At 36.6% G+C, this 26938-nt stretch overlaps 1 protein-coding gene across 3 annotated transcripts in view; it reads right to left on the reverse strand.

Moving 5' to 3' along the window:
- Positions 1 to 26938, reverse strand: part of BCKDHB (branched chain keto acid dehydrogenase E1 subunit beta) — a 111011-nt gene that overhangs the window by 39999 nt on the left and 44074 nt on the right. For all 3 annotated transcript variants that reach the window (XM_021391159.1, XM_021391161.1, XM_021391160.1), the window contains exon 9: positions 10292 to 10378. In XM_021391159.1, coding sequence (XP_021246834.1) covers positions 10292 to 10378 — 87 coding nt within the window. The remainder of the gene's footprint in view (positions 1 to 10291; positions 10379 to 26938) is intronic.

The raw sequence follows: 26938 nt of genomic DNA on the forward strand, positions 1-26938 counted from the left end.
CGGTCTAAATTAGCACACGTCTGTCATCCCCACACACTGTGTCACTCGGTGAACTTTGATCACGTATCAACAAAGCCATTTCCTCCCTGGAGAGTACTTCATTTAAAAGTACAGGTATAGTAATAGTTTCTCTGGATTTCCTGCACAATGCTATAAAGCTCGAACATCTTGAAAGCTTAGAAAAGGATGTTACTACTTTCATTTGCAGAAAAGTAAAAGCATCAGTGGAAAAAGATGAGATTTAAATAAGCTATTAAAATGGTTCCAATATGTTCAGCTATTTTAGTGCTAAGAACTGATTTAACAAGATTTTTCTATGATCTCTTCCACAATTCGAATTCAAACATAACTGCTAAATCCAAACTTAGCCATTTGGTCTCTTTTCCAGAAGTAAAAGCTACTGACTTTATTGATATTTACTGCTGAAACCCATACTGCAACGCACTTTATTATACCGTGGCAATACTGAATCAAAACGGTCATAAGAGTTCATATGGCACACAGTGCTGCACTAGAGAAAAGTAAATGACAGAACTATCCTGACTTCTGAACTTGCACTTCACTTGGAAGCCATGGAATGTTAAGGATGTACTTCCAACCTCACTAACAGATTAATATTTACCTAAAATTAGTTTCACCTGCAAAATACAATGAGCACAGTAATACATTTGATTATTTTGTAAGAATTGGTTGCACTCATACATTAATGCCTGGTTTTGGAGTGGAAAGCACAGCGGTAGTGAAGAACATTTGTTGGAGAAGTGTGAAGCTAGTGTGTGTGCTCCATTAAGGCAGATTTATTCACATGCATTGGGAAGAATCACTCAAAACTCTACTGGAGGCTTTGCTCCCTCACTTAGTCAGTACTCACAATGAGGCAGATCTTACTGCCTCTCAGTGCCTACAGAAACTGCCAAGCCTATTCTTGCCTCCATCCCTCTAGACAAAAAAAGAAACTGCTTTAACTTCCACCAGCAGTTAGGATATTCACAGTGTGTGGGAAAAGGTTGCTCCAAACCACAGCTTTTAGACAGCAGGAACCCAAAACCACCTGGTTAGTAGTGCACACTTTCACTGGAAGGGAATCCTTGTCTGTGAGTGAGATTCAGGCTTGGGTTACTCATTTGCAAGAAGTGTGTGGGGAACGGTAGGGTTGCTTTGTGCTGCCTCATGGGGTAAATGAGGCTGTCCCCTAAAAACAAGAGGAGTGCATACAAATAAGAAACATCAACGTCTCTTAATACTTGTCCAGTCTTGGAGGGATATTTTCATGAAATGTTTCACAGAAGTTTAAGGAACTTCAAGTCAAATTGCAGATTAATAAGGCATTTTGATTTTTATTGTGCTTACAAACTGGACTAATTGGACATACCTACTTTGCATTTACAATTATTAAGAGCATGTTTGGAAGTGAATTTTATAAAAATTCACCCCAGTATTTGAGTACTTCATTTTGCATGTTATTTGAGGAGTTGGGGTTTGCCTGTCTGTAAGGACTTGGGAGTTTTACACAATACAAACAGATTACTGTGTCTTCAGTTCATTATTTGGCTATATTCAATATATTACACTGCTACTTTCTCCTCAGTATTGAATTTATTCCAGTTTAGAAGAACAGAACACTCCCTTGTAGTCTGAGCAGATAACAGATGTCATTGTTATTATTAGTTTTTCTGCTTGTGTTTTAGAAAGATTTCACTTATTTTCTATATTATCAAAATCTGCTGAAGACTATGGTTTCAAATGAAACATTCCAAGAATTTAGTCTTGCATAACAACAATTGCTTCTAGTTTACAATGCAACATAAGCTGGGGCTCACTGAACTGTCTGTATTCATATTTTATAAACAATAAGCACCGTCGTACACTCGCCACATACCCTTTTGACTCAAAACATTCAATGAGAACTTTAATAAGGGAAACGTCACGAAAATAATCTCAGTGCCTTATTAGGAAAAAATATTACTGTTTTCCAATATTATGGGTTAATTTCTGTATGTTCTGATTTTCTTTTCCTTCAAAACACTGCTCTTCTTCCATTGCATTATTATTTTCTTCTCATCTTGAATTTACTTCCCTGTGTTTATTCCAGTTTTTCTTTATATTTTATGCCAACATTTTCTAGAACATTTTCCTAGTGACAGAAACTGATGTTGCAATCTGTAAAACCAGGTTTTTATAGCTTGTGATTCCTGATACATGGGCTAAAAGCATAGATGAGGAAAACAAGATTTAATAGGATAGAACTGAAATACTGACATAGTGTTTCATTTACTTCCTTGCTGCCTATTGTGAACATGTCAAAGTAAGGTTAAAAACATAAGTTATTAAATCTGAATTTATATGTATGCAAGCTGAATGACCATATTCCTTTATCTACATGTTTCATTGTGCAGTTTTCATAAGCCTCCATGTTATATTTAGTTCAGGACCTCTTCATTTACCTAACTCCATGAAATGGCCCTCAATAGCAAAAAAAGTCTGCACATTATGAAAAGCTGTATAGGCTGGCTTGTCCTGAGCCACTTTGTAGTCAACTTGGAAAACAGAGTTTGAGTCATCCTCTATTATGTCTAGAAATGAATAGAGAAGTCTTCCAAATACTTCACTTCTATAATTAAGTAGTGCTAACGTTTTGTACCTCAAGCTCTTCCAAATTCTTAAGACTTACCCATTCCACTATATCTCAATGATCAGTTCAAGAGGTAATTTGTTTCAATACATATTGGGAAAGTGAAATCATTTAAATACAAATGAATTTCAATTACACCAGAAAAATTGCTTTCAGCACAGACAGACTTTAAGAGAGGTTTACAACCTCTTCATTAAAACTAGATCTTAAGTGGCACGAGCACAAGATTCAATGCTATTTATCATAATTACAAAATAAACCCCCACAGACCACCTCAAGTTATTAATTAGCTCCAACTGCAGTACGTAAATCCCTAATGCAAACACAGATGCGTGTTTTGAAACTCAAATTTGGCCTCTCAAATATTTTTGGAGTACTGCATAGCAATCATTTGTTCTAAGAACCAAAAAGAGCCATGGAAGACTGTTACCGCTTCACTGAGAAAAAACAGTTTAACTTCAGCTTATAAGAAGAATGAAGTAATGGAACTGTTTAAGATTTGGGTGGTTTAGTTATTCCAAAGACATACCATGCAGTGGCATTCAGTTCAAAGAATCTGAAAGTATAATTTGGGATGGTGATTTTCTTCTTTTGCTCTGAAGCTGCTACATCTTTGAAAGGCATTCCTGGACATATCAACTTTTTTCCTGAAATACTTCTCACAAAAATAGCTCACCTAATAGTTTCTCCTAGTGTTACACAGTAGCAGGAAATTACCCCACTTACTGCAGATTAAGCCTTATTTTGCAGTGGCTGAAGGAAATCAAAGGCACCACCAATCCAAACAGAGAAAGATTACTACATCCAATTTTACATACAGAACTGCACAACTGAAAAAATAAGATCACGTAACTCAATCCTCTGATACATGTTATTTCATTGAATTTGCTGGGACCATTCCCCTGATTAATGTTAATCTTTTGTAAGACAAACCCCGGTGCAACTTGGAGAAGCACACTGATGTCTTCTGGAAGAACTCCAGAGAAGCAAGCTCTGTTCTCCTGTAATCAGATGCTCAAGGTCAGAGTAGCTGCCAGGCAATAAGAAAAGAAGCCGCACTACTAAAACAGAAACCCACAATTAAAACAGAATCTCCTCTGTTTGTACAGGACTGAATACTTTCCTTTTTATATCTGTGCAAGTCTCCTACAAAAAAACACATTGAGCCATCTTGTTATTCTATAGACAGCAGTGAGGCAACACCCTTCTTGAGCCATGTAAGTTATTGACGCACAAAAAAAACGTATTTTCCTGGTGTACTCTGCCGTAATTTTACTGATGTGAGGTACACAACAATCAATTTTCCTAAATGAAATTTCAAAAATCTTAAATCACTCAAAATTTAGTATTTTCCATTTTTTTTCCGTAACAATAATTTAATAATATCTACAGAGAATGAGGAATAAACCACAAAGAATGTCATGTGACACAGACTTTCTGTATTTGCAAGATCAATGACAGATGGTTTCTGCTAATTTCCTTTGTTTATTTTTAGTCCTAAAGGAAAATAGTAACTATCATTACTGTAACCATAATACAGTCTTCCCACATCTAGCCCCACTGAAAGCAGGAATCAACCATGCATTGAATGAAGAAGCCCTAAAAACAAGGAAATGAAAAAGTCAAGCCATTAGTCAGCACTCATGCCATAAACCTTACCCAACACAAACATTTCCTAAACTACCTATAAATTTCCCCAGCAATTTTAACTCTGTTCTCTACAGCTTTCCAATTTCTAAATACATTCTCTGCCAAACTGCTATCACTTCTCAGAACAGTAGTACAGCTCTTCTAAAGAGTTTCAATAAAGAAGGACAAGAAAGGTGACTTGAATGACAAAAAAAGAACATTGCATGCTGTATTATGTCAGTTCAGTGCAGATTAAGTTCTATGGTCAAGCAGCTCATATTTACTTTACCCAAGTCCATCAGAAATTAAGCAGAATAGCCTGCAGGGTTCAAAGTAAGTAGTGTGCACATTCTATCACACACAGAAGCTCCATAAAAACAGCAAATTGCAATAACTGCATACTGTATCAGTGCCAACTCAGAATTCAATTCTAAAAACAAAAGCTACTTTTTTTAGATTTACATGACATCTTTCTCAAAACTGTGTAATTCAAAAGGCTTTTAAGGAAATATTTTTTAGATTGCCATGAAATTTGCAACCACATCCAAATTTCAATTTCAACTCTCTTCTAATACATCATGAACAACCAGAAATAAGTGCTTGAGATTTCATACTAAAAGGACACCTGTTTTTAGAAAAGGGAATGAAGTTCAAGCCCTTCTTAAAAACAGAATCCTAGCATTCTCTGACACGTCTGATATGTCACATAGAGCACAATAAGAGTTAAGGTCTTCAGTATAAACTTAGCTTTCTAATATGTTACATCCCAGAGTGAAAGATAAATTTGGAATAAAACAGAGACAATGGCAACATCTTAAAGAAAAGACCACCTCTACATTAGTTTTAGATGACCCTTTCAGTAGCATCTCACTGCTGAAATCAAAACCTTTATTAATTTCAGCCCTCTTTCAAGTGATGGTGATCACTTACAACAGGATTACTACTTTGGGTTTGGATTCCTTCCCCTGTTATACTGCAAGCAGAACTGCTCCATTCAAAAGGACCTCAACTTTCTACAAAAGAGATCAATACAGCTGCTCTCAAAAGTGATCTTGAATAATAAACCATTTGCAAGAAAAAGCAACCTAATTTGGAACACAGATAGCAGCTACAAATACAGAGATCTGACAGAAGGGTTGTCAACCACTGCAAGAATGAAAGACTTCTAACATCAAGGATTAGTTTTTCCTGTAAGTGAGCTCAGTTTCTCTTGTACAATAGTTTGTTTCATAGTCCTCTATTAAGCCTCCATTTCTTTCTGACACAATACATCACACCATCATCCTTACTTTGTCAGTAAGGCAGCAATGACAAGAATAAAGTGGGGCTGCAACCTGCCTCTGTAAGGTAGGTTTTACCGCGGACACACTATAGAAAGACAACCATCAATTAAGAGCAGGGGTGTCCAACCTTTGAGCTTGCCTGGGCCACACTGAATAAAGAGGAACTGTCCTGGGCTGCATACACAAAGGTTGCTCCAGAAGTAATACCTCCTATTTATTTCCATGGAAACTACAACTTCTACAAAGAGCACAATACCACTATTTGATAGAGCAAAGTCTCCGCTCCAAAACAAGATTTTTCAACATAGTCACCACCACTAGCTCTGCACTTTTGCCAGTGATGAACAAGAGCTGCATGCCATGCTCATAAAAATCTGCACCAGCGGAGGTTACCTGATGTCACTGTCACCACTGCTGCAATGCACCACCCACCACCTCACTGTGCTCCCATCCACTGTCTGGTCTCCATCAATGTTCAGTAAGCATAAATGAATGTCAGTGGGTGCTATTTTTTCCAAATGGAGGAATTCAGTGACACACATTTACTCCATACACAGTTCCATGTCAGACACCATTCTGTCAGACTGCTCTTCTGCTGCCATCTGTGGCACAGCAACAAAATGTAACAGAATATTGGTGGAAAAGATCAACTTCTACTGCCATGCCACCAACATCTGCCTCTGACACTGTGGGCCAATATAATAAAACAGGAGGCATTACTTTCGGAGTAGCCTTCACAAAATACATAATACAGTTCATGCATATAAGTAACAAAACTTACTTTAGTCTTTATTTTTTCTTATAAAAAAAAAAAAAAAAAAAAAAAAAAAAAAGAGAGCAATAAAAACACAGAACTAGTGGGATATGTGACCCTGTTTTTGTGAAACCGATGCATCAATATCTGGTCTGATGTCAGTGGCTGCAATTTTTAGTTTAGTTCTCAGTGTTCACCAGAGATTTTTGATGAAATTTTATTCTTCCTGTGCTTCATCCCTGAAAACAATTCTTCACAAATGTGCGTACTGCCAAAATGCAATTACATGAACAAGATGTGATTGAGAAGTGAGGAATGTTTTTCTCTGCTAAGATAGGGCTTATAAAAGTAAAGAGACACAGTCCGATTTTTGAGTTGAATACCTAATTGCAACTCCATACACTGCATTTGAAAATTCCCAAGTAATGTATTTATGTAAACTGAAAATGGAGTTGCAAGTACACCAAAAAAAAAAAAAAGATGAATTTTTATTGCAATCTTGAAACCTGTTCTCAGATTCCTTTCTCAGCACGGAAAACATGGCTGCACATTTTTTGCTGTTCACAGGACTGTGTTTAGCAAATGAATTAAAATGCATACAGTTATTTGCTATAACGAGTTGGCACTGCACTGCGCACTCCCCGTGCCCTGGTTTCAGCTCAGACAGCATTAATAGCATACCATATGGCTGTTGGTGAGTGGTGAGTGAGCTCCTGGGGCTGGGCTGAGCTGCTTGGCGGGGCAGAGTCACAGTGGCAGCAGGGCAGATGGCATGGGGTAGGGGCTGGGCCACAGTGCCAGCTACACCAGGCTGCAGGTGGGCTGTGGGTTAGGTATGCTCAAATTAGAGCTTAACCCAATTTCAGTAACATTCAGAAGGCTCCCTAATTGCTCTAATTAGAGAAACACCGTGTACTGAGGTTGGTCAGCCTCACCTATAGCTCTGGAAGAGTAGACGCTTAGCAGGTGAAGCATTACAAGTTAATTAAAATAAAATGACTTCAAGATTAACAAAAATGAAAAGGCAAACTAACGCAGCAGGTACTTGCATTACCCTGACATAAATCCTCTTCTTGTCAGTTTAACATCCCCAAATGCTGCAAAGCCAGTAGCTGGCTTAGACCTCCCAGCTTCTCCAGCAGCCAGCTCCTCCAGTTGACTCTCACCCAGACGCACATACACATATTCATGGCTCCCAAGCCACTTAACCTACTCCCAGCTTGTCCAGTCCGGTGTTGGCTGGTGACAGACACAGACATGCTCCCACTGCTGGTGCCCTGGGCACATGGGTTCCTCTCTGACTCCTGGTGCTGGCTGTCCCCCCACAGCCCAAAGTTACAGCCAGACCAGGGCTCCATCTCCAAGGATGGACTACGGTGGTTCCCTTGCCTGGGCTGTGACTGGGGATCTTAGCATGTGTAGGCAGAAACCAGCATTTTGTCACGCAACCTAACATAACCCACTTCCGCTTCCACTCACAGGGGAGCCTCTCCCTCTTTGAAAACAACCCATTGCTCTCATTTTATTTTTTAATGGGGAAGCAAACACTGATTTTACATTATTTTATAGTGCAAGTTAATAACATACTGATGACTTCTACATCCAGTTTTGGAGCTGACATCTCAGTGGTCCTTTCTCCAAAGCTCCTCCAGCCATGCTTCCATTGCGTCACTTAAGAAGTTTAGTGTCCTTCCTGCTGAACACTTCTGAAAGCTTTCATACAGAATATTACAAGTAGTATTAACTGTACCTGCATCAAGTTTATCCTATTATCTTTTACTCATTTCGAAATATCCATAGAGCACACATAAAAACTTCAGTATTGAAGGCAAAGTTATAGCACGTGGAGTTTTAACTACACTACTTTGTCTCATTCTTAGCTTTATGTGTTTAAGAAATCAGTGAATGACTATTTAATGCAATAATGTGCCCCTTTTAAATATTCTGTATTTGACAGAGAACTCAGTTAATATGCTCTCCAAACACTTTTAATCTTTCAAACACCAAAAAGGAAACGATTCAATATAGTTTTCTCCCAAAATTCTTGAGTGAAAACTATCATTTCCATTCATATTCATTTCCTTGAAGTCTACATCATCATGAAATGTTTATGACAGTTAACTGTTTTGAAATAACCTATGTACTTTTTTTCACTTTATTTCTATGATGAGAGACCTCACAGCAAGGATGGAATAACAATGTGGAAACTAATCTTCCAATCCAACTGAACACAATTGATTGAAGTCTTATTACTTCCATATGTAAGAAGAAAGTAAAGCCAACTGCAACCCCCAGTTTTTGGCACTCTCAGCATGCATTGCATCCAGTAAAAATGAATTTCACTTTTCATTTTTATTTTTACTGCAAACCGGTATCAGACATATAGGCTTTACTTGATTGTTTAGGGAATACGTTTAACTAAATTTAAAAAAGCATTAAAGAATTTAAAACTTCATTTTCTAAAGAAGTCATATTTGTCAAGATATATCTCTTATATGAAAAACAATCCAAGATGGATCAATTAGGTGAGTACCTTTCTTAGTGGAGGACTGAGGTGATTAAATACTCATTTTGTAGTTACAGCAGTACATTGACTATCCCAGGCAATTAATCTCCCAGTAATATTTACTTGATAAACTTTTTTCCTCAACTTCTTTTTCCTCTCCAACACACATGCTTTCCCCTTTTATGCTACCAAGTCATGAGATTGCTGCCTGAATTAAAATAGTTTTCTCCTCATTTCTCCTCTCCGTTTAATAACAACAAAAGACACTAAAAGACACATTCCATTGATTTTGTTTCACATTTTCATATGAATTTAAGAGAAATCTTCACTTTCAAGACTCATGGTTGGCAGTGCTTTATGACTCTACTAGTCCTATTTTAACCAACAATGTCACCTATGGAAGGGAGGAGATGGAACAGCGGTCAAATACTAATTACTTCGAAAGACAAATATTTGGTTGCTCATGGAAAGAAAATTTTCAGAGAAAAAGTGAATTATCTTCACAGTAATGTTAAAATGAATACAATTACTCTTTAAAAAGAAATTGCTTCACATGTACTAAGAAATTAAGTTTTCTGACTCCTTATGCATATTTAATGCAATTTACATTCCAAGACCAAATAACTCCATTCTTTTCTGCAAAATGGAAAAGGAAAAAGGCTAATTCCTAAGCTTCAAAAACTGTATGTATGGATTATTATTTGTGTGAACTTTAGAATCACCTTTCTCCCTAGTCTCTATGATTTTACTCCTCTGAGAACAGAGTAATCAGAAGAGAGTAATCCAATACTGATGAACAAAATTAGCTAAGGCTTTTCTATGAACCAGTATCAATGAAACACACAGGAAGGAAATTTAGTTAATGGGAAAACCTACATGCCAGTACACATATAAAACATGGTAGAAAACTCAAAAGGACTTCTGTTAAAGCCTTGTGCTCTAGATAGTTGATACTGATGTACACCTCAAACTTTCAAAGCCATTCTGTGCAGACAAGCCCAACGTACGTATGGAAACCACCAAAACTCTACCAGAACCACTCATGTAGACTGCATTCCCAATAAGGTCTCTGAACACTACATTTAACACCACACCGTACTTCACTGGATTTGGATGCTTTTTCTGTTCCTAATTTCAACATTCCTAGAATGAATTTTATGAAGTTATGAGGACAAAACATGAGAAAGGTTAGAAAAACAAATTAAAAGCATATCATACAAAAGATTTTTCCTTTGCATCTGACAGTACAAATTCCCTGCTACTCACTGAAAGTTAAGTTTTCTAGTTTAGCAGCTGCAAAGCACACTGCATGGTAACTACATGGCTTATCATCTGTTCAGATAAAGCGATGCAAGCAACCACAAAACTGGAAGTAAAATATAAAAGAAACTAATTTCTAAAATACAAAAACATCAATTTTTCACGTAGTAATAAATATATCTATAGGTGAACATATTCAGACACTTAAAAAACATTAATCTGCGTACCTGAACTGTGGAACTGATTTCAGATGCAAATCCTCCTGTCAAAGGAGCCTCGTGGCTAATCAGCAACCGCCCAGTCTTCACCACTGACTGAAAAGGAAAAACAAACACAAAAATGCAATCAAATTACAGCTCTTGTGATTTTTTACATGTGTTGCTTATGAAATATATGAATTGTGTGATATTATTTGCAGTATTTGGATGTAGCTACATTTTCCCTCTTGCATTTTCACTGAAATAGTGAATCATCCCAGAAATCTAAACAGAATAACTAATATGACATAGAATGCTTTTACATGCTTTTTTATTGTCATTCACGACAGAAGTCTTAACATCATCTATTCCATTTAAAATACATATGATGAATAGTTTCCACTGAATTTATCCTATCAATGCAAACTGTAACAGGAATATAAGATTTCAGTTAGAAGTCAGCTTGGATTCTGAAAACACTGAGAATCATACACGCAAAGAAATCCTGCAGTGATATATAAATCTGCCTCATCAGAGCTGACCTAAAGCCACAAATCACAACTATTCAAAAAGTACAGCTATAAAATATATATATATGCATATATATATTTAGCAAGAAAACAATCGTGTGGTGCTTCTTGTTCAAGCTTTACTTGGCAATTACAAGCAACGTTCTTTTACTTGTAAATCTCAATGTTTGTGCAGGTTTTATGCGAGCCATTTCAGAAATAGCTACATAGTACAATATATACAGAATGTGACATAACCTACTTTTAATCAAAAAGAAATTGTATTTATGCTGAAACACAACAACTAAAGCAAAACACTTTAATCTGATTAGTGTATAAAGCTTCAATACAACCAAATACCTTGAAGTTTATTGCAACTACATGGTAAATTGCCTAGGGTTAAAAAATATTAGAAATATGGCAGCAAGCTTCACTTTTCATATCAGACACTTTAGCATTTCATAAGATGCATAAAAAAAAAATCTAAGAGCTTCCCTAGAGGCATGTTAGGGAAAAAAAGTCATCAAAAGAATGTGTATGTCATTATTTCAGTGTCAGTTACAGTGAGACTGTAAAGATAATTATCTAGCGTACTGATGGTGTACCATTAATCATCAAGTGGGAAAGCCCAGGACAATGCTAGCTATCAGGTCAATCTTTCATAGTGCTATGGTCTTCAGTCTACACTAGCACACTGTCCAGTGGGGCAGCTCCATGCTACCTACATAATGGAATATATAAATGCTGTATCTTAATAACACAATTTTCATTCTGATGCCAGTACTTTTCCAATCCTTTCACTTTTCTAAAATGTCTGATTGGCCTTTGGTAGCTCATCCACAGAGCTGCCGGCCGGTGACAGGCCAATACGCAATCCAAAATGTATCATGTACTGTCAGAAACCTTCACTAGGTTCAGATCTAAGCGAGACAGGAAAAGGCATTTCATCAGCTGGAAGGTAATCTATGGCTTGGTAGGCTGTTATCTTGTATTTCTCAGGCCCGCACTGGAAACTTGTATCTAAAGACCAAAGACATTAACCGCGCTACAAATCTATCAAATATATCAAAGCAACAGCTCAACAAACAAAATTTACACTCCCAGATTTAATCTGATATGATAAAACTGATAGGATTAGTCAATATAAGGTGATTTTTTTTTTTAGAATGCTCTTATTTTAAACAAAAGCATTTATTCTTTTGCATGTATTTGTTCTGAGAAATACACAGTTTGAAACATTACAAGCTATCACAAAAATTACAGGTTTCACCTTTCAGAATATATTAATGTGAAACATAGACACTGCTGGAAAACATGTAAGAAAATCTGCATGGAATCAAACCAGTATTCCAGCAGTTCATTATCGTGAGTCCAAAACTGAGATCATTGGATGTTCAAGAAAGGATAAGAATAGGGAATTTCTCAGCCTTCAACTATTTTTACATCATAGACTTCTTGGGTCCAGTATGGTCTCTTACTCTAATAAACAACTTTTCTCTCATGAAAGAGTCTGCTCTCAAATAGAACCCAAGTAAATGAACAAAAATAATATGTTTTTTAAAATCCTCTTCTCCTTTGAAAAGAACTATATTTTTACATATTTTCCCAAGGGCTTTGAAGATTTGTTGCCTTTGTTAATTTGCTAACAGCGAGCACATAGACATGACCACAAAGCATTTCAGACCAACTAAAAAGTACCAGGAGGGCAACCAGGCTAGCAAGGCATGGGTGCTCTTGGTATCCAACTCAGCTTGCTCAGGGCTGGCAAGGATAACTGCACCATGTTGTGCCACATAGAAATACCTTAAAAATTCTTCTAAATGTTAAAAGAGAATCAAAATGAGCACCACAAATATAGCCCTGAATTTTAAGGAAGGATGCAAGTACTACAAGTCATGAATACTACTGGCTCTACTGCATTAATTTTTGTAGGAAGTTTAGTACTTGTTCTCAAACCACAGGGTATCTTTCAGAAAGCCATGCAATGTTAATTATGGCACTTTCAGTGTTTTCAAATGCATCACAGCTATTGTTAAGTTGTTCCAGTCTTCAACTGCTCTCATCGCTAAAATTTTGCGCTAGATCTCTAAACTAATTTGGCAGGCTTCAACTTAAAGCTGCAGGTTCTTTGCTCTCTTCTGTTTGCTAGATGGAGAAGTTATCTATTATCAGATCTCTGCTCCCCACATGAATATGTTAAGATTGTGATCAAATCATCACCTGACCACCCTTTTGCTAAACTAAGCAGACAGAGCTTTAAATCTTTCATCATGCAGCACACTTCCAATTCCTTCATCATTCTTACAATCCTTTCCTGGACCATCTCCAGTTTACAGGGTCCTACACCCATCTAGAACTAGCATCCCATCCTTTTTCAGAACACTGCCAAACACAGAGATAAATGTAACTTTGGTCCTCCAGTTCTTGGATGCATAAGGTCTTTCGGTCAAAGCACAACTATACGAGTCCAGTTTCAACTGACTGTGATTCCCTGTTCTTGCGAAAGAGGTGGGTTTTTCTGGGGGTTGTGCTTTTATTTGTTGGGTTTTTTTTTTTGTTGCTGTTATGTTTTGCTTTAGGTTTTTTGGGGTTTTTTTTTGTTTTTTTTTTGTCTTTAACAAATGATTGCTGGCTGGAATAAAGGTGAAATATAGTCTGCACTCATTATTACAAGATGCAAAATTATATTGTAATATGTTGAAAAATATAATGTGTCCCTGAATTCAGCACAGCAAACAAACACAACTCTTCATTAGTGACTGAGTATCTATTTCTCCAACTGCTTCCTAGCTCTAATTTATTTTTTTTATCGGTAACAGTTTTAAAGGGTTTAAAATGTTTTCCATATCTTTGATAGATAAATATTAAACAAGTTAAAAAGATCACTCTGCAAGCCCTCAGCGACTTTGCTATTCTCACTGATTAAACTATATGGCATGGAAGGGCAGTGTTAAGTCAGGGCACTCCTAATATCTTACTTCTCAACTAAATACATTTGGTTTTTGAGCACCTATTAAAGATCTCAAACACCTTTTAACTGTTGATCATATATTTTAAGCTTTTTTTCCCTACTTGCTTTATTCATTGCTAATTTATTCATAGTTTTATAGATCATTCCTTTTAATTGACTTAGTACACCAATTTGGGGGGTTTCGTTTTCTTTGTTTGGATTTATTTTTTGTTTTTCTTTTGTCTTGTTAGTTTTTTTTAAATGAAGAAGTTCCATGAGACATCAGTGATTAATAAATTACTGTCTGAAAGGTACAATAAACATAATTGGTCTCTGTATACTCTCTTCTTTTTTATTATGATATTGTTTTCTCTATCAAAGATGACAGTACCATACAGTAATAATAGCAACAGATGCTATTTTCTTTTCTTATATTGTCATGTAAAATCTTTTTTCAACCATATAGCTTAGAAGAAAGCCGTAGTCAACGATTAAAAAAAAAGCTTTTCCTGCATTGATAGCATTCTGGAATGGCTAAATTATTCAACTTCTACATTTTCATATGGAATTTTAATCTTATTTCCTAGAAGCAAAGTAGCTAAGAAGTTAAAAAGAAAAATTTCAAACTAATTGCAAGCTATAGAGCACAGTGAACACAAATTGTTAAGATTGTTTGCAGACATCAGTGTTCTTCTATGAAATATTAATTTCATTTTTAAATTAAACTACAAAACATTACTCTCTGTCACATCAAATGAGTCAAGCACTCAATCTCTAAGATAACCAAAACCCAATGTTCAGGAGAGCATTTTGCAGTCCAAATATTTTATCAGACTGCCACTAGCAGCTCCATCTATAGCACCATAGACATGAGTAATGGGGTCCTCACACTTCAAACTGAATCTGAAATAACACTGGAATAAAGAAAAGTAAAAAAGAAAAAAAAGTAAAGAAAACAGTGGTTAAATTGGCACAATGTAATAAATTGACTACCATAGAATTTTGTCACCTTTTAAAGAGGCAGGTACTTGGAGTGGTGTTTTTTTTTCATTTGGATTAGCTAGAGAAATAGGTGATCTTTCTAGGAATGAAGTATTTTATCCCTTCAAACCCAGACACTTTTAACATTTACAGAAGGGCTTGACTCTTCTCAATTTCCTCAACAGATCTCTATCTTTCAAAAAACCCAGTCTTTCTTTACACTTGGTCCTACCTCAGCAGGAGATCCAAATATTTAATTGAATGTACATAGAATCATAGAATTGCTCAAGTTGGAAAGGATCTTCAAGGTCATCAAGTCCAACCACAGCCTAAACATACTACCCTAACAACCTACCGCTAAATCATGTCCCCGAGCACCACATCCAAACGGTTTTTAAACACATTCAGGGATGGCGACTCAACCACCTCCCTGGGGAGCCTGTTCCACTGTTTAACAACCCTTTCTGTAAAGGTTTTCCTGATATCCAACCTAAACCTCCCCTGGAGCAACTTGAGGCCATTTCCCCTTGTCCTGTCACCTGTCACCAGTGAGAAGAGACCAGCCCCACTCTCACTGCAATCACCTTTCAGGTATTTGAAGAGAACAATGAGGTCTCCCCTCAGTTTCCTCTTCCCCAGACTAAATAGCCCCAGTTCCTTTAGTCGCTCCTCGTAGGGCACATTCTCCAAGCCCTTCACCAGCCTTGTTGCCCTTCTTTGGACCTGCTCCAGCACCTCAATGTCCTTTCTGTACTGAGGCGCCCCAAACTGAACACAGTACTTGAGGTGAGGCCTCACCAATGCCGAGTACAGGGGCAGGAACTGCAGCTCATGTAAAGTACTTTTTAAAAAAGCATCTTCAAAGAACACGGTGTGGCTTAGGAGATTGACATCGATACAAAATGTTTCTTCTTTACATTTATAAATAGAAGGTGTTGCTGGTTAATCTTCAAAATACAAAGAGACACTTCTGAGGGTGCTAAGTTTATCTGTAGCCATTTCCTATCGCAAATTAAATGAAAATGGGAGCTTTCGCATATTAGCTTTAGGAGCAGTTCACTGAAGAAAGTTAGAAGCAGCATCTGGTTATTCAGAGAGCTGGGGCCCCAGTCATTCTACATTTTCACAGCCAAGTTCTGATGTAAGCCTGGTTGCCCCCAGAAGGGAGGGCTCCTACCTGACCCAGAGCCTCCATTCTACCCTGGCATTTCCTCAAGCACCTATAAGGCCATGAGGCAAGCCAGTTTCAGGAGATAATATGATTTACTCTGCAGCATCATACAGTCAGCAGAAATCAGCAGGCATTGCCACAGAGATGGGGCAGATCTAGGTCACCTTCTTCAGAAGCTCCCAGCACACTTCAGCAGTGCTCCCTCCAGTGCCACCAAGGCCCAGTCAGCAACAGCAAGCTGCCACGCCTCTTGTTACCTGTGCTGTACTTGGACAATGGAGAATAGGGCTCAAAATGGAGAATAGGGTTTTCAAGTCTCCAGGGCTTTCAACTACTAAATTAGCTCTAAAACAACTAATACTGAATATAGCTTTTCACTCCAATTGCCTTGTCAGATCTGTTTCACATTGGTGTAGGACACAGCAATGACAAGCAAGGTTTTGTCAGAGATGGCAGCGCAATTCCCCAGCCACCCTCTGTGCCTTTGCCAGACTCAGACTTTCAGGTTGTAGCCGAAGCTTTGCTCAACAGTTGCCCAAAGTTTTTGCAGTGAAGCAGCTTTGTTAATTACTTTCAACCTCTCTCACTGCACTCTTTATCCAAGAGTTTCCATAATCATTTTTTGGTTCAATTCCCAATTTGTCATTTTGACTGCTTTCTCCTCGTTTACAGGTTCTGATGACAGAATAAAATAATACACATCTGGTGCTTCCAAACGCTTTGAAATCTAAGTGCTGACATTACCAGCAATATACTGGGTCCTTACTTATGGGAAAGCAGACTTAAATCAAAATGAGTTTGATAGCCAACACTATTACCCTATACACATGGTAACAGCACTATTTCCACTGTAACCAGCTGCTTTCCTTACATGGCAACTGCCTTTAAAGAAATTATCGAGGTTAGAATTATGTTATAAATGTCTATTATTGCAGCACACTGGCAAGTTGCCTATTTCTGTGGAAAGAAAATCATCCATCTCTTAGCGAAATTATATTGGTGTTCACCTTCCCCTTTAAAGTTCTGCATACTTTTGATCTTACTCTTCACAAACTATAAAAATTTCCTGCACAATTTAGAATACGAGCTTTCCAAAATAATTTTCAATGAAGCTGGCAAAAGCATCAAAATATCTCACTGTTGATGAACGTGTATGCAAAGTACTGTAAAATCACATAAAAATCCCGCTAATAGACATGCCTTTACTGAAAACTAGTCAGAATACGGAAGCTTAAAATAAATTAATAAATAAATCTGTGATAAAGTTTCAATAAATGCCTTGAAAAATATTTTTCCATTTTAGATCAGCTTTAATGAATTTGTGCTTAGAAAACCTGAGGTAGGCCACAATCCCCAAATCCAATTAGTTCTACTTTCCTCTCAATGTTTCAATAGCAAATGAAATTGCATAGCTGTATTTGTGGTACTGAATGTCGTAAGTATTATACACATAGAAATAAGATCTCTGATTTCTATTTAGCATTTCCTAGAGAGAAACATGCAACATAACCTGCTAGATGAATCACTGAGAATTATATTTACTGTGCACGTGCAGATAGGTAGCATGACACTAAGTCCAATGCATTCCCAAAACCAAGAACTGTTTCAGCATGGGATATACTAACAATATAACAAGTGCAGTAACTATGTTCCGAATTTCCAGAATGATGCTGGAGTTGTGGAATCTCTGGAAAATCAGACAAATAGAACCTCAAGCACTCTTTTTTTTTTTTTTTTTCTTTTTTTTAAACTATGGTACAGAAAGAAGGAATGAAAGGGAATAGGAAGCGCCCTAGGAAGCCTGGACATCAAAAAGTCCTTTAACTTACTGATGGTTATGATCAGTTTGTAAATCGTAGCTATCAGCTGCACAAAATAACTACCTTCTCCTAGAAGCAGTTAAAGCTAAAAATTTTAAACATTTTTTAATAGCTCCAAAAATAATTCTTATCATTAAAGGACATGAAATTCAGAGAATCACACAATGGCTTGGGTTGGAAGGGACCTTAAAGATCGTTAGTTGCAACCTCCTGCCAGGGGCAGGGCTGCCCCCCCTCCAGATCAGGCTGTGCATGGCCCCATCCAACCTGGCTGTCAACGGTTTACGGGCGTTCAGCTCAGTCCTGTGACAAATGGGATGGAGGACCCATGGAGCCACGCCCTGGGAAAGGGAAAAGGGAAAAAAGAGTAGGGAGATGTGCCTGAGAGCAAAACAGCGGCAACAATCTGAGGAGAAACAAACTAATTTACTAAATAAGATATCGGAATGCAAGATAACACACTATAATACAATATAATTACAATTTAAGCTGATAAATCCAATACAATGAGAGAGAGTGTCCAAAAATAAAAGTAGGCCTTACTCTAATACCGACGGTGAGACAGCTGGGGAACGAGATGCTGCCAGGATGAGAGACGGGCGGAAAGAGAAAACAGGGTCTCATGATATGCGAGTTTTCACCTTTCCCTCTGACCGGAAAACAGTAACAGGGTCACAAAGTACCCTGTGGAATGTAGTAGTTCTTCTCTTCTGAGAACTAGGTACATACACTACATGATGTTATGATGCAGAATACCAATAACCGAAAATCATAAAACCATGACACTGGCCTTGAATGTCTCCAAGGATGGGGCATCCACAGCTTCTCTGGTCAGCCTGTACCAGCATCTCACCTCCCTTTGAAAAAAGATTTTTCTTCCTAACATCTGACCTAAGTTTCCCCAATTAAATTAATCTAAAAGAAAATAACAAATGGTCCAATTTTCAACAGTACTAAATTCCCAAAGATCAAAAATGAGATCTACTATATTATGATGTCTATACTACATTCCAAAGTTAACTGAAACTCATTTACCAGTAAAACTGAAGATCCAGAGACAAATAAATGATGTGGAAAAAAAATATTTTTTCATCAAATACATCTCAACAGCCCAAAGTATGGATAAGATTTCTCAACTGCTGGTAATGAGACAGTTGAGCTTACGTGCAAGTTGTTAGGATTTGTAAGGCTGGTGTAAGTATATAGCGCAATAATAAAGCAGAGAAGTCTGGCTGAACACTGGCAACAATGTTGGTAGATCAAAGGATAAAATGACTTGGAAAGGGAAAAACGTAATTTATATTCCATCATTCAGAAAGGTGATTGGAGAGAAACTTTTAACTAAGTCTTTTCAAACAATAAAATGAAAAAGAACCAATGCAAAGCTCTGTAATAGGTGAGTATGCAGATTAACAGCAGTGAACGCAAAAGAAAATCCGATTTCTTTTTAACCTAACATCAATTGCTAAAACGTTACCAGTCATTTTAACTGATCCACAACAGCAGAGCACAAATCCTTCTCTTCCTGCTAGTAGTTAAACAACACAGAGGATTTTAATCCATTATCACCCACTTGTGTGGTTCATGCAGCAGCTTTCCAAACCGGGGGCTGGTAGCCATGCACTGCAGGTACCACAGCAACAGCTGCTGCCACCAGCCAGCGTTGGGCAGAGCTCAGAGCCACTGCCAGCCACCCCAAAATTGAAGGAATTGCAGTAAGAAATTTATATGGCAAGGACAACGGCTCCAGTGGGCAATTTATATGTTAAGGACAAGCAGTCCATTAGCATCCCAGACTGCAAAGAACGTGAAGACAAATGGATATGGATCCTGATTTGTAACAGGAAAAAAAAAAAGTACCATAATATGGTCCTTAAAAGCATAGGATATTAGCAAGAAACAGGGGAGCAGGAGACGAAGGAACTGGGAAAAGCCCTGTGCTACTGTTAATCGCTGAATGCAGCCTTACCACACTGGGGCAAAGAGTCAGTCCAGCTGCACAGGCCTCCTTTAACATAATGACTATACCCTCACCTACCTTCTGTGGAAAGAAAGATAAAAACAAACAAAAAAAGCCCTGAAAATCAAAAAGTTTTTAGTCTAACCTCTTGCCCACTTCATTTCAAATCAGACTAAAAAATTAGCTCTTACAGAGCATAAAGACCAAATCTCACATTAGAACTCCAAGTGTAATAATAAGCTGTTTATCAAAACAAGTTGTAGACAGCTGTTATATTGTCTGTTGAGCTCTTTCACAGCTATTACTGTACATTCAAATATTGATTTCTAATAAGGACTAATGCTCACAGTATGAATTTAAATTTCAACATAAATATGCTAAACCAAGAAGAGACTTATAACAATTCCATAAGGCTCACCATTTGATAAAATTCTAAAAGTAGATGTATACACAACGTATGCATACACATACTCTTATCCCTAACTCAAATGCCCTAAAGAAACTTTTTTTTTCCTTTAAGCATTTTCAAGCACATACATTTGCATCGTTTGCTGCTTGAGTTGTTGAGCCCCGTTTCCACTGTCAGGAAGGTTATGAATAAACACACTTCCAAGGTTTCCAGCTACATATGAGTTGGTGGTCAATAAACCTGGCTCTACATTCAGTATAGGAATTCTGTATTCTATTAGATGAGCGGGAGAAAAGAATAATCCAGTTCTTTGCAAGATTCACAAATTTCCTGATAGTACAAGCCTCATACTACAGCTTTTGTGCAGAAAATCAGACAAAAAAAACAATCCAGGTATTTCACTGGAGTGCAAATGTATGGAGTGCTCCTTCTCTTAGACATTATTAAGCAGCAACTGAACAGTTGAATACTTCATTGAATTCCCCAGGTATAGCAAGAAGTATGAATTTTGTGCTGTTATTTTGTTATCACACTTTCTGAAACAAATTTTAGCAGTATTCATCCAGTCACAAAGATACTATAATACAGAGTTCAAACAAACACTAGGTATAACTTACATAACAGGCCTTCTAAGTATAACTTTATTGAAGTTAACAAGGCGTTTGGAGAGCTTGAAAAAAAAAAAAAGCAAAAAATTATTCTTTAAAGAAAAAGAGCATTAGGTAATCAAGAAAATAAGTTTAACAGACAAATTTTAGTGCTGAACTCATCAATTGTCTCATTTCAGAAGCTTCTAACCTGATTGAAATAACTATATGAGAAACAGAATTACAGTCAAAATGAAGAACCTACGAAAATAGATGGCAATTTACTTAGAGCCGTACAAAGACTATCAGCCAATAACAAGGTGCAGCATGTGACAGAAAGCCACTAGGTAGAACAAAAGCAAATGCAAGATAGCCTCCAATTTTCTTCTACTACCTCAGTATCCTTTCAATTTTCCAAATAGAAAGATTAAAATGAAATTGATATTTCTTAAAATTGTACGGAAAGACTGATAGGAGATTAATCAAAGAACTTGAAAGGAGAACATAGAGAAGAAAAAAACATATAACATGAAAAATGAGATATGCAGGAAGGTAGATGAAGAAAAGTATAGTGAGGAAAAAAAAGGGAAGTGATGTCAAGTTGCAGAAAGAAAATACCTGGATTCTGGAAGACATGGGGAAAGGAAATAAGTTTTTGGCAGCATCAGCTAGTTGGCCACCCTTGACTCCAGTTCATACCAGTTCTAGCATAACCAGTACAACAGCACTCAACAGCAGCAAGATTTTGGTCATGCTAACAGTGAGCTTTTGAGGCCTAATGTATGCAATTTGCTCTTTATCCACCTTAAAGTGCCTCCCATAAAGTGATATTGCTTAGTGTCTTCTTTCAGGAGAAAAGGAAGAAAAAGTCACATCCACAATGCTCAAATAATTTCTTTTAAAAATTCAAGCATCCTCAAGCTATTATGTTGAGATGATCTGACCAATCACCTCAACAACACATCAAGAGAAAAAGGAAATTGAATGTAAGATGGTAAGACTGGCATGAATATCACATGAAATATAATAAAATATATCTGTAAGCTAATCAAGCCACTCAGAACAACTGATAACCCAACTAACCAAGTGTGAAGATTCAGAACTAGGCAAAGGAGTTTTTTCTTCTTTTTTCCTTCAAAAACAAAGGAAACACTGCTTCCCTTATCACCAGAAACTTGGCATTCCATGAAAATGACTCTCCTTCATCAAGGAAGCAGACTCTGCAAATTCTAAAGATGACTCCCATCCATACAATTTGTCTAACCAAGGCTCCTAAGGTTCTTGCAAACAACCCACACATCTTATCAATTACCCCTGTGATGGAATAAATAGCCGAAATAACTAAATAAGCTGGAATAAATAACTGAAATTTTAAATGATGTTTCTCAATCCAAGACTAAAGATGTTTAAAAAAGGTTATTCTAGGTATTCAAACTTACATAGATCCAGAGTTTGGCTTAAATAATGAAGCCAACCCTAAATCAGAGTTCTGTAGTTGCCATACCTTTACAAAACATCTTAAATGCAGAAAAACAAAACAGTACATTTCTAGCCAACAATAAACATCTGTGAAGATGTCTTCCAAGTGTTGTGAAAAAAAAAGTAAAACAAAAACAACAAAAAAAAAACCACCACCACTGATATTCCTCAGATTGATCAGCAACAGTGACTTTCAAGTAATACAGAAAGAATCACATACAGAAGGCCAGAGTATGTATACTAAGTCTGAAAGCTAGTGCATTTTATAATGTGGATAACCATTCTGGAAAGCCACACTACAATTCTAAAAATGTAAAATTCCATCAGAAGCAGGAGCTCTAGCATCTGCCTCATCTTAATTCCTGAACTTAACCCAGTTCTGATTCACATAATCTCACACAGCTCATCACAAGACAAACAAATCTGTTTCACCGCAGCTGTTGAACCCACTCACAGCAAGGACTGATCGGATTTAGCAACTGAATTACTAATATGGACTACATGGGAAGCATGAGGTAATAAAATGGAAAAATCTGAGCAAAATAATCACTAAATAATTTACAAAAAAAATGTTAAGTAGACCGAGATGGAAGTAGATGTCTGAAAATATCACCTGCAGTATCTTTTACCCCTTTCAAAAGTAATAGCAGAAGTCTAATGGATGCAATAACTATTTGAAAGATACACCACCTGAGCATGTTGTGCCAAATACCTTGCAAAACTGTTTTTAAAAATTACTATTTCTGTTGATAACATTCTTCTGGATACTTTTTTTTCTATATTACCTCCTCTTTAAATTTATTTTTCTAAAGCAACAACTCACTCCTTTCCCCTTTCCATTCTTGCAGTGTGGTTTTCTCCTGCTATTTTTTCTATTCATTGTGCTCTCTTAATCAAAGCTGTCTAAGCAACCCTCATTTCTTCCGCCTCCATTCTTTATCAGTTACAAACTCTGTCCTAGGTCAACTAATGGAAAAATGAATAGTCATTTTCAAGGTACAGTTATATTCATTTTCAGCCTGTTAGCCAAGGAAATGATGGTTTTGTGAGCTGGTTTGATTTTTTTCTGTCTATTTGTCAGTCTCCTGATAACCACATTGCAGCCAAATGCAAGTCTTAAAGATTAAGGATAAAGCCTTAATGTTCCCGCAAGCTTGGTAAAATTCAGTCTCTCTGGGTAAAGGAGATTAGTACCCCTTCTAATTTAGTACTCTAAATTAAAAGAAAAGATGCTTTTAGCACTATCTTTCCCACAGCTCTTTCAACCACCAATAAGCACCAGATTGTTTTCAATGCTACTTTTTGTCTAGACAACCATTTAAAATGACAATCTACTGAAGTAAATGGGGAATATGGAATGGTGGGGGGTGGAAAATATGGAACATAACTCTGTAAGAATACAGGTTTCATTACTTACGCAATAACTCATTTTCATTCTAAAGAGAATGCTCAGACCTCTCTGATTTTTTTTTCAAGCTTCCATTTCACTGAACATTTCTACAATGTGTTTGTTTTTAATTAACATAAAATTATTGTTCAGTAATATGCATGTAACTTTTTAATTCAAATTTCCATTAAAACAACATGACATGCAAAATGATAGTTGATTCCTATCTGGAAACAACTCTAATGCTTCTACTACAATAGCTTTAGATTGATCTTCTTGATGTGTTTTGCTAAATCCAGTAGTTGGATTTTACCTTTCTCTCCTAGATGAGTGACTGCAGCAACAACATTTTCAGTAAAGGTAAACAACATCAGAAACTATGAAGTCTACCTATAGACCAAGACATTCATTATAAACACCTTCTCCTGATGAGCCTAAAATTCATGAAAGCGACAACAGGAAAAACAGCTTGTCATACATTTTTACTTTGTACAGATCACCACAGCATCAAAATGTGTCTGCAGCATGAACAAATTACAAGCATTATTTTATAAATGAATGCATAACTCCTCAAAGAACCAACTCCTTGGTTTCTCACAACAAAATTCAACACGATACACAGATACTAGCATTATTACTTAGAGTAAGAGCCTAGAAGGCTTGTTGAAACCTTTACATGTTTATTAAACTCGAAGATAGCTGTTGTCTATGCAATGACAGAATAACTAATCAAAGCTTGTAAATTCACTTCTGAGTTTAGAATATTGCCAAATAATGGAGTATTTGTTCCCTTGTTTCTTCTTACTACATATTATTAACATATCTGAGACAGTGTTTATTTAAACACTGAAGTGTGATAATCTTAGGCTGTCACACCAAGAGTTTTCTCCCAGCTCACTAAGGCAGTGTTTACTTGATGTGGTAGATTCAGACAGAAAACCAAGAGCTTGGCTTAAGAACCCATACAAGCACTAATGAGCTCTTACTGACTGAAGCTTTGATTTCCTGATGTAACGTTCTTGAATAATATTCATGCCAAGCCAGAAATCAATTCTGCATCACTGTAATCAGCAATGCCTGCAGAGAACTCTGGAACAGGTTGCCCAAGGAGGTTGTGGATGGCCCATCCCTGGAGGCATTCAAGGCCAGGCTGGATGTGGCTCTGGGCAGCCTGGTCTAGTGGTTGGCAACCCTACATATAGCAGGGGGGTTGAAACTTTTCAACCCAAGCCATTCTATGATTCTATGAACTCCTCATATTCATCCTCTGTCCATGCAAGGAACAGAGAGAAGGCACTGAGTACAAGATCCCTAGGAATACCACCAAGTTGCATAAATGTCAATGAAAGAAACAGAACTATCAAACTTGTCAACCAAACAAAATGATATAGACTGTTATGTCACAGTTCAATGCTGCAAACAGTGGCACACCATAATGCTCTCATTAAACTTCACCAAGACCCCTATAGTTAAATGCTTCCAAGCAAGCAGGAGTCATTCTTGGAGAATAATAATTAGCAGCACTGTAGATGTTCTCTTCATATTCCAGCTCCTAACATTTGCATTTTCTTACAGCATCGATAAGCAAAGACTTTATTAAAAATGGCAAAAACATTCCAAAATCCTTTTCGCAGAAGCTCATTAAACTACTGCTCAGTAACGTCTTTTTTCTCTGAAGCTCCGATTTTGCAGAAAGCAAAATGTGCAAGCATATCACAAGTTTCTATATTTCTCAGGTACAGTGTCTGTATAAAATATCAATTTTAGATACTGCTGCTTAGCCTTTGTTGTCACTTATTTTTTCACAAGGGAACTGTAGGCAGATATTAAGCAGCTAGCATTCAGCATTCAGAAAAATAACAGTGGTTTGAGGCACTAAGTGGTTATATTGTAGTGCCCTGAAAAAGTTTTAAAGATCGAAATCGTTAAAAGCTACTTAAAGCACACAGGTAAGAACTTGCATTTACATTAATGACACATGAAAAAAGACAGATTAATAGATATTTTATAAAAAGTAAGACCATAGCACGAAGAAATTAAATAACTCGCCAAATATACTAAGTCTGTAGCATGACTTGTGACTAAGGCCCTTGACTAATGCAAATCCATCTCCTCTCCTCTCCCCTATATCCCTTCATTTCTAAAGACACTAATTTACGAAAGCTTTGAGTCTCTCAACATATATCAATTTAGATTGTTAAAAGTGTTTTCTTCATTTAAAGAATGCATATTGTGAAAGCTTCAATTCCCCACAACAGCAATTGTCACACTTAGTGCTTTGCTGAGTAATCAGTTTGCTCAATCATGTTGCTTCTGACATAAATTTAGGTAATAATGAAATAAAGATGAAAGTAATAAAGAGTACAGGAGGAAGGGGAAATGCAAGTCTTGAATTCTGCCTCACAGAAAAAAATATCTCTTGCTATTTTAATATAGTGCATTACAAATACAGGTCAGTAAACTACTTAACACTGATGCTTTAAGGAAAGCAAAGATACAATATTTTTAAACAATTAACTATGATCAAAAAAACAAAAATAATAAAGTATATAGATAAATTTATCTTATGTAGTAAGTAAATTACAACGTGAAACTACGTTGGTGTCTGAAATGCCAAAGATTCCATATATTATCATTACAATTACTTTTCTGAATTAAATTTCAAATACCAAGTAATCGCCCTGATAAAATATCTATATTTTAACATTTCACTAGTGCAAACAAATGTTATTAGGTAAAACAAACAAGATATTTAAAGTTTAACTGCAAAAAAGCTTTATCAACCGTGATGATCCATTTTAAATCTGGACTTGTATATCCTCTTCAACATATACCTTAACAACTTTAATACATATTTTGATCTTTAAGTTTCCTTTCAGCTCAAACCACTCCTTGATAAGACCTTTTGGCAGAAAGGACAATATATACTAGATATATTACTTTGACAAATTTGTTTTCTTTTATAGAAAATAGAACTGTAAGACTGTAAGAACAGAAACTGCCAATAGTATTTTTAAGACCTAAAATCACATCTTCCTCTAGACAATCCATATTTAAAACATCATTAAGGATATAAGCCAAAAAAAAAAAAAAAAGATAGAATATTTCTCTAATATCAACAGAACATTGAAGTTGGTAATTAGAAATTAACTGTTTCCACAGGCTTTTTAAAAACCAACATTAGTTGCCATCATATTGCAGATAGTTCAACGCTAACAAAAAGAAAGTTAAAAGTCAGGACTGTCCAACTTATTTATTTATTTACTTAACTTCTCAACTGTACCTCTATTTTCCCTGAAAGGAGAAGCAGATGAGAACCGCACCTTCTAAATTTATTATTATTCATTAAAGAAACTGAAATTTCTAAGAGGAATCTTTTCTAAAAAAGAATTGAAAAAAGTAATATCCCAAACTTTTGCTTGTG

This window comes from Numida meleagris, chromosome 3 (genome assembly GCF_002078875.1).
Source record: "Numida meleagris isolate 19003 breed g44 Domestic line chromosome 3, NumMel1.0, whole genome shotgun sequence".
Lineage (NCBI taxonomy): Eukaryota > Metazoa > Chordata > Aves > Galliformes > Numididae > Numida > Numida meleagris.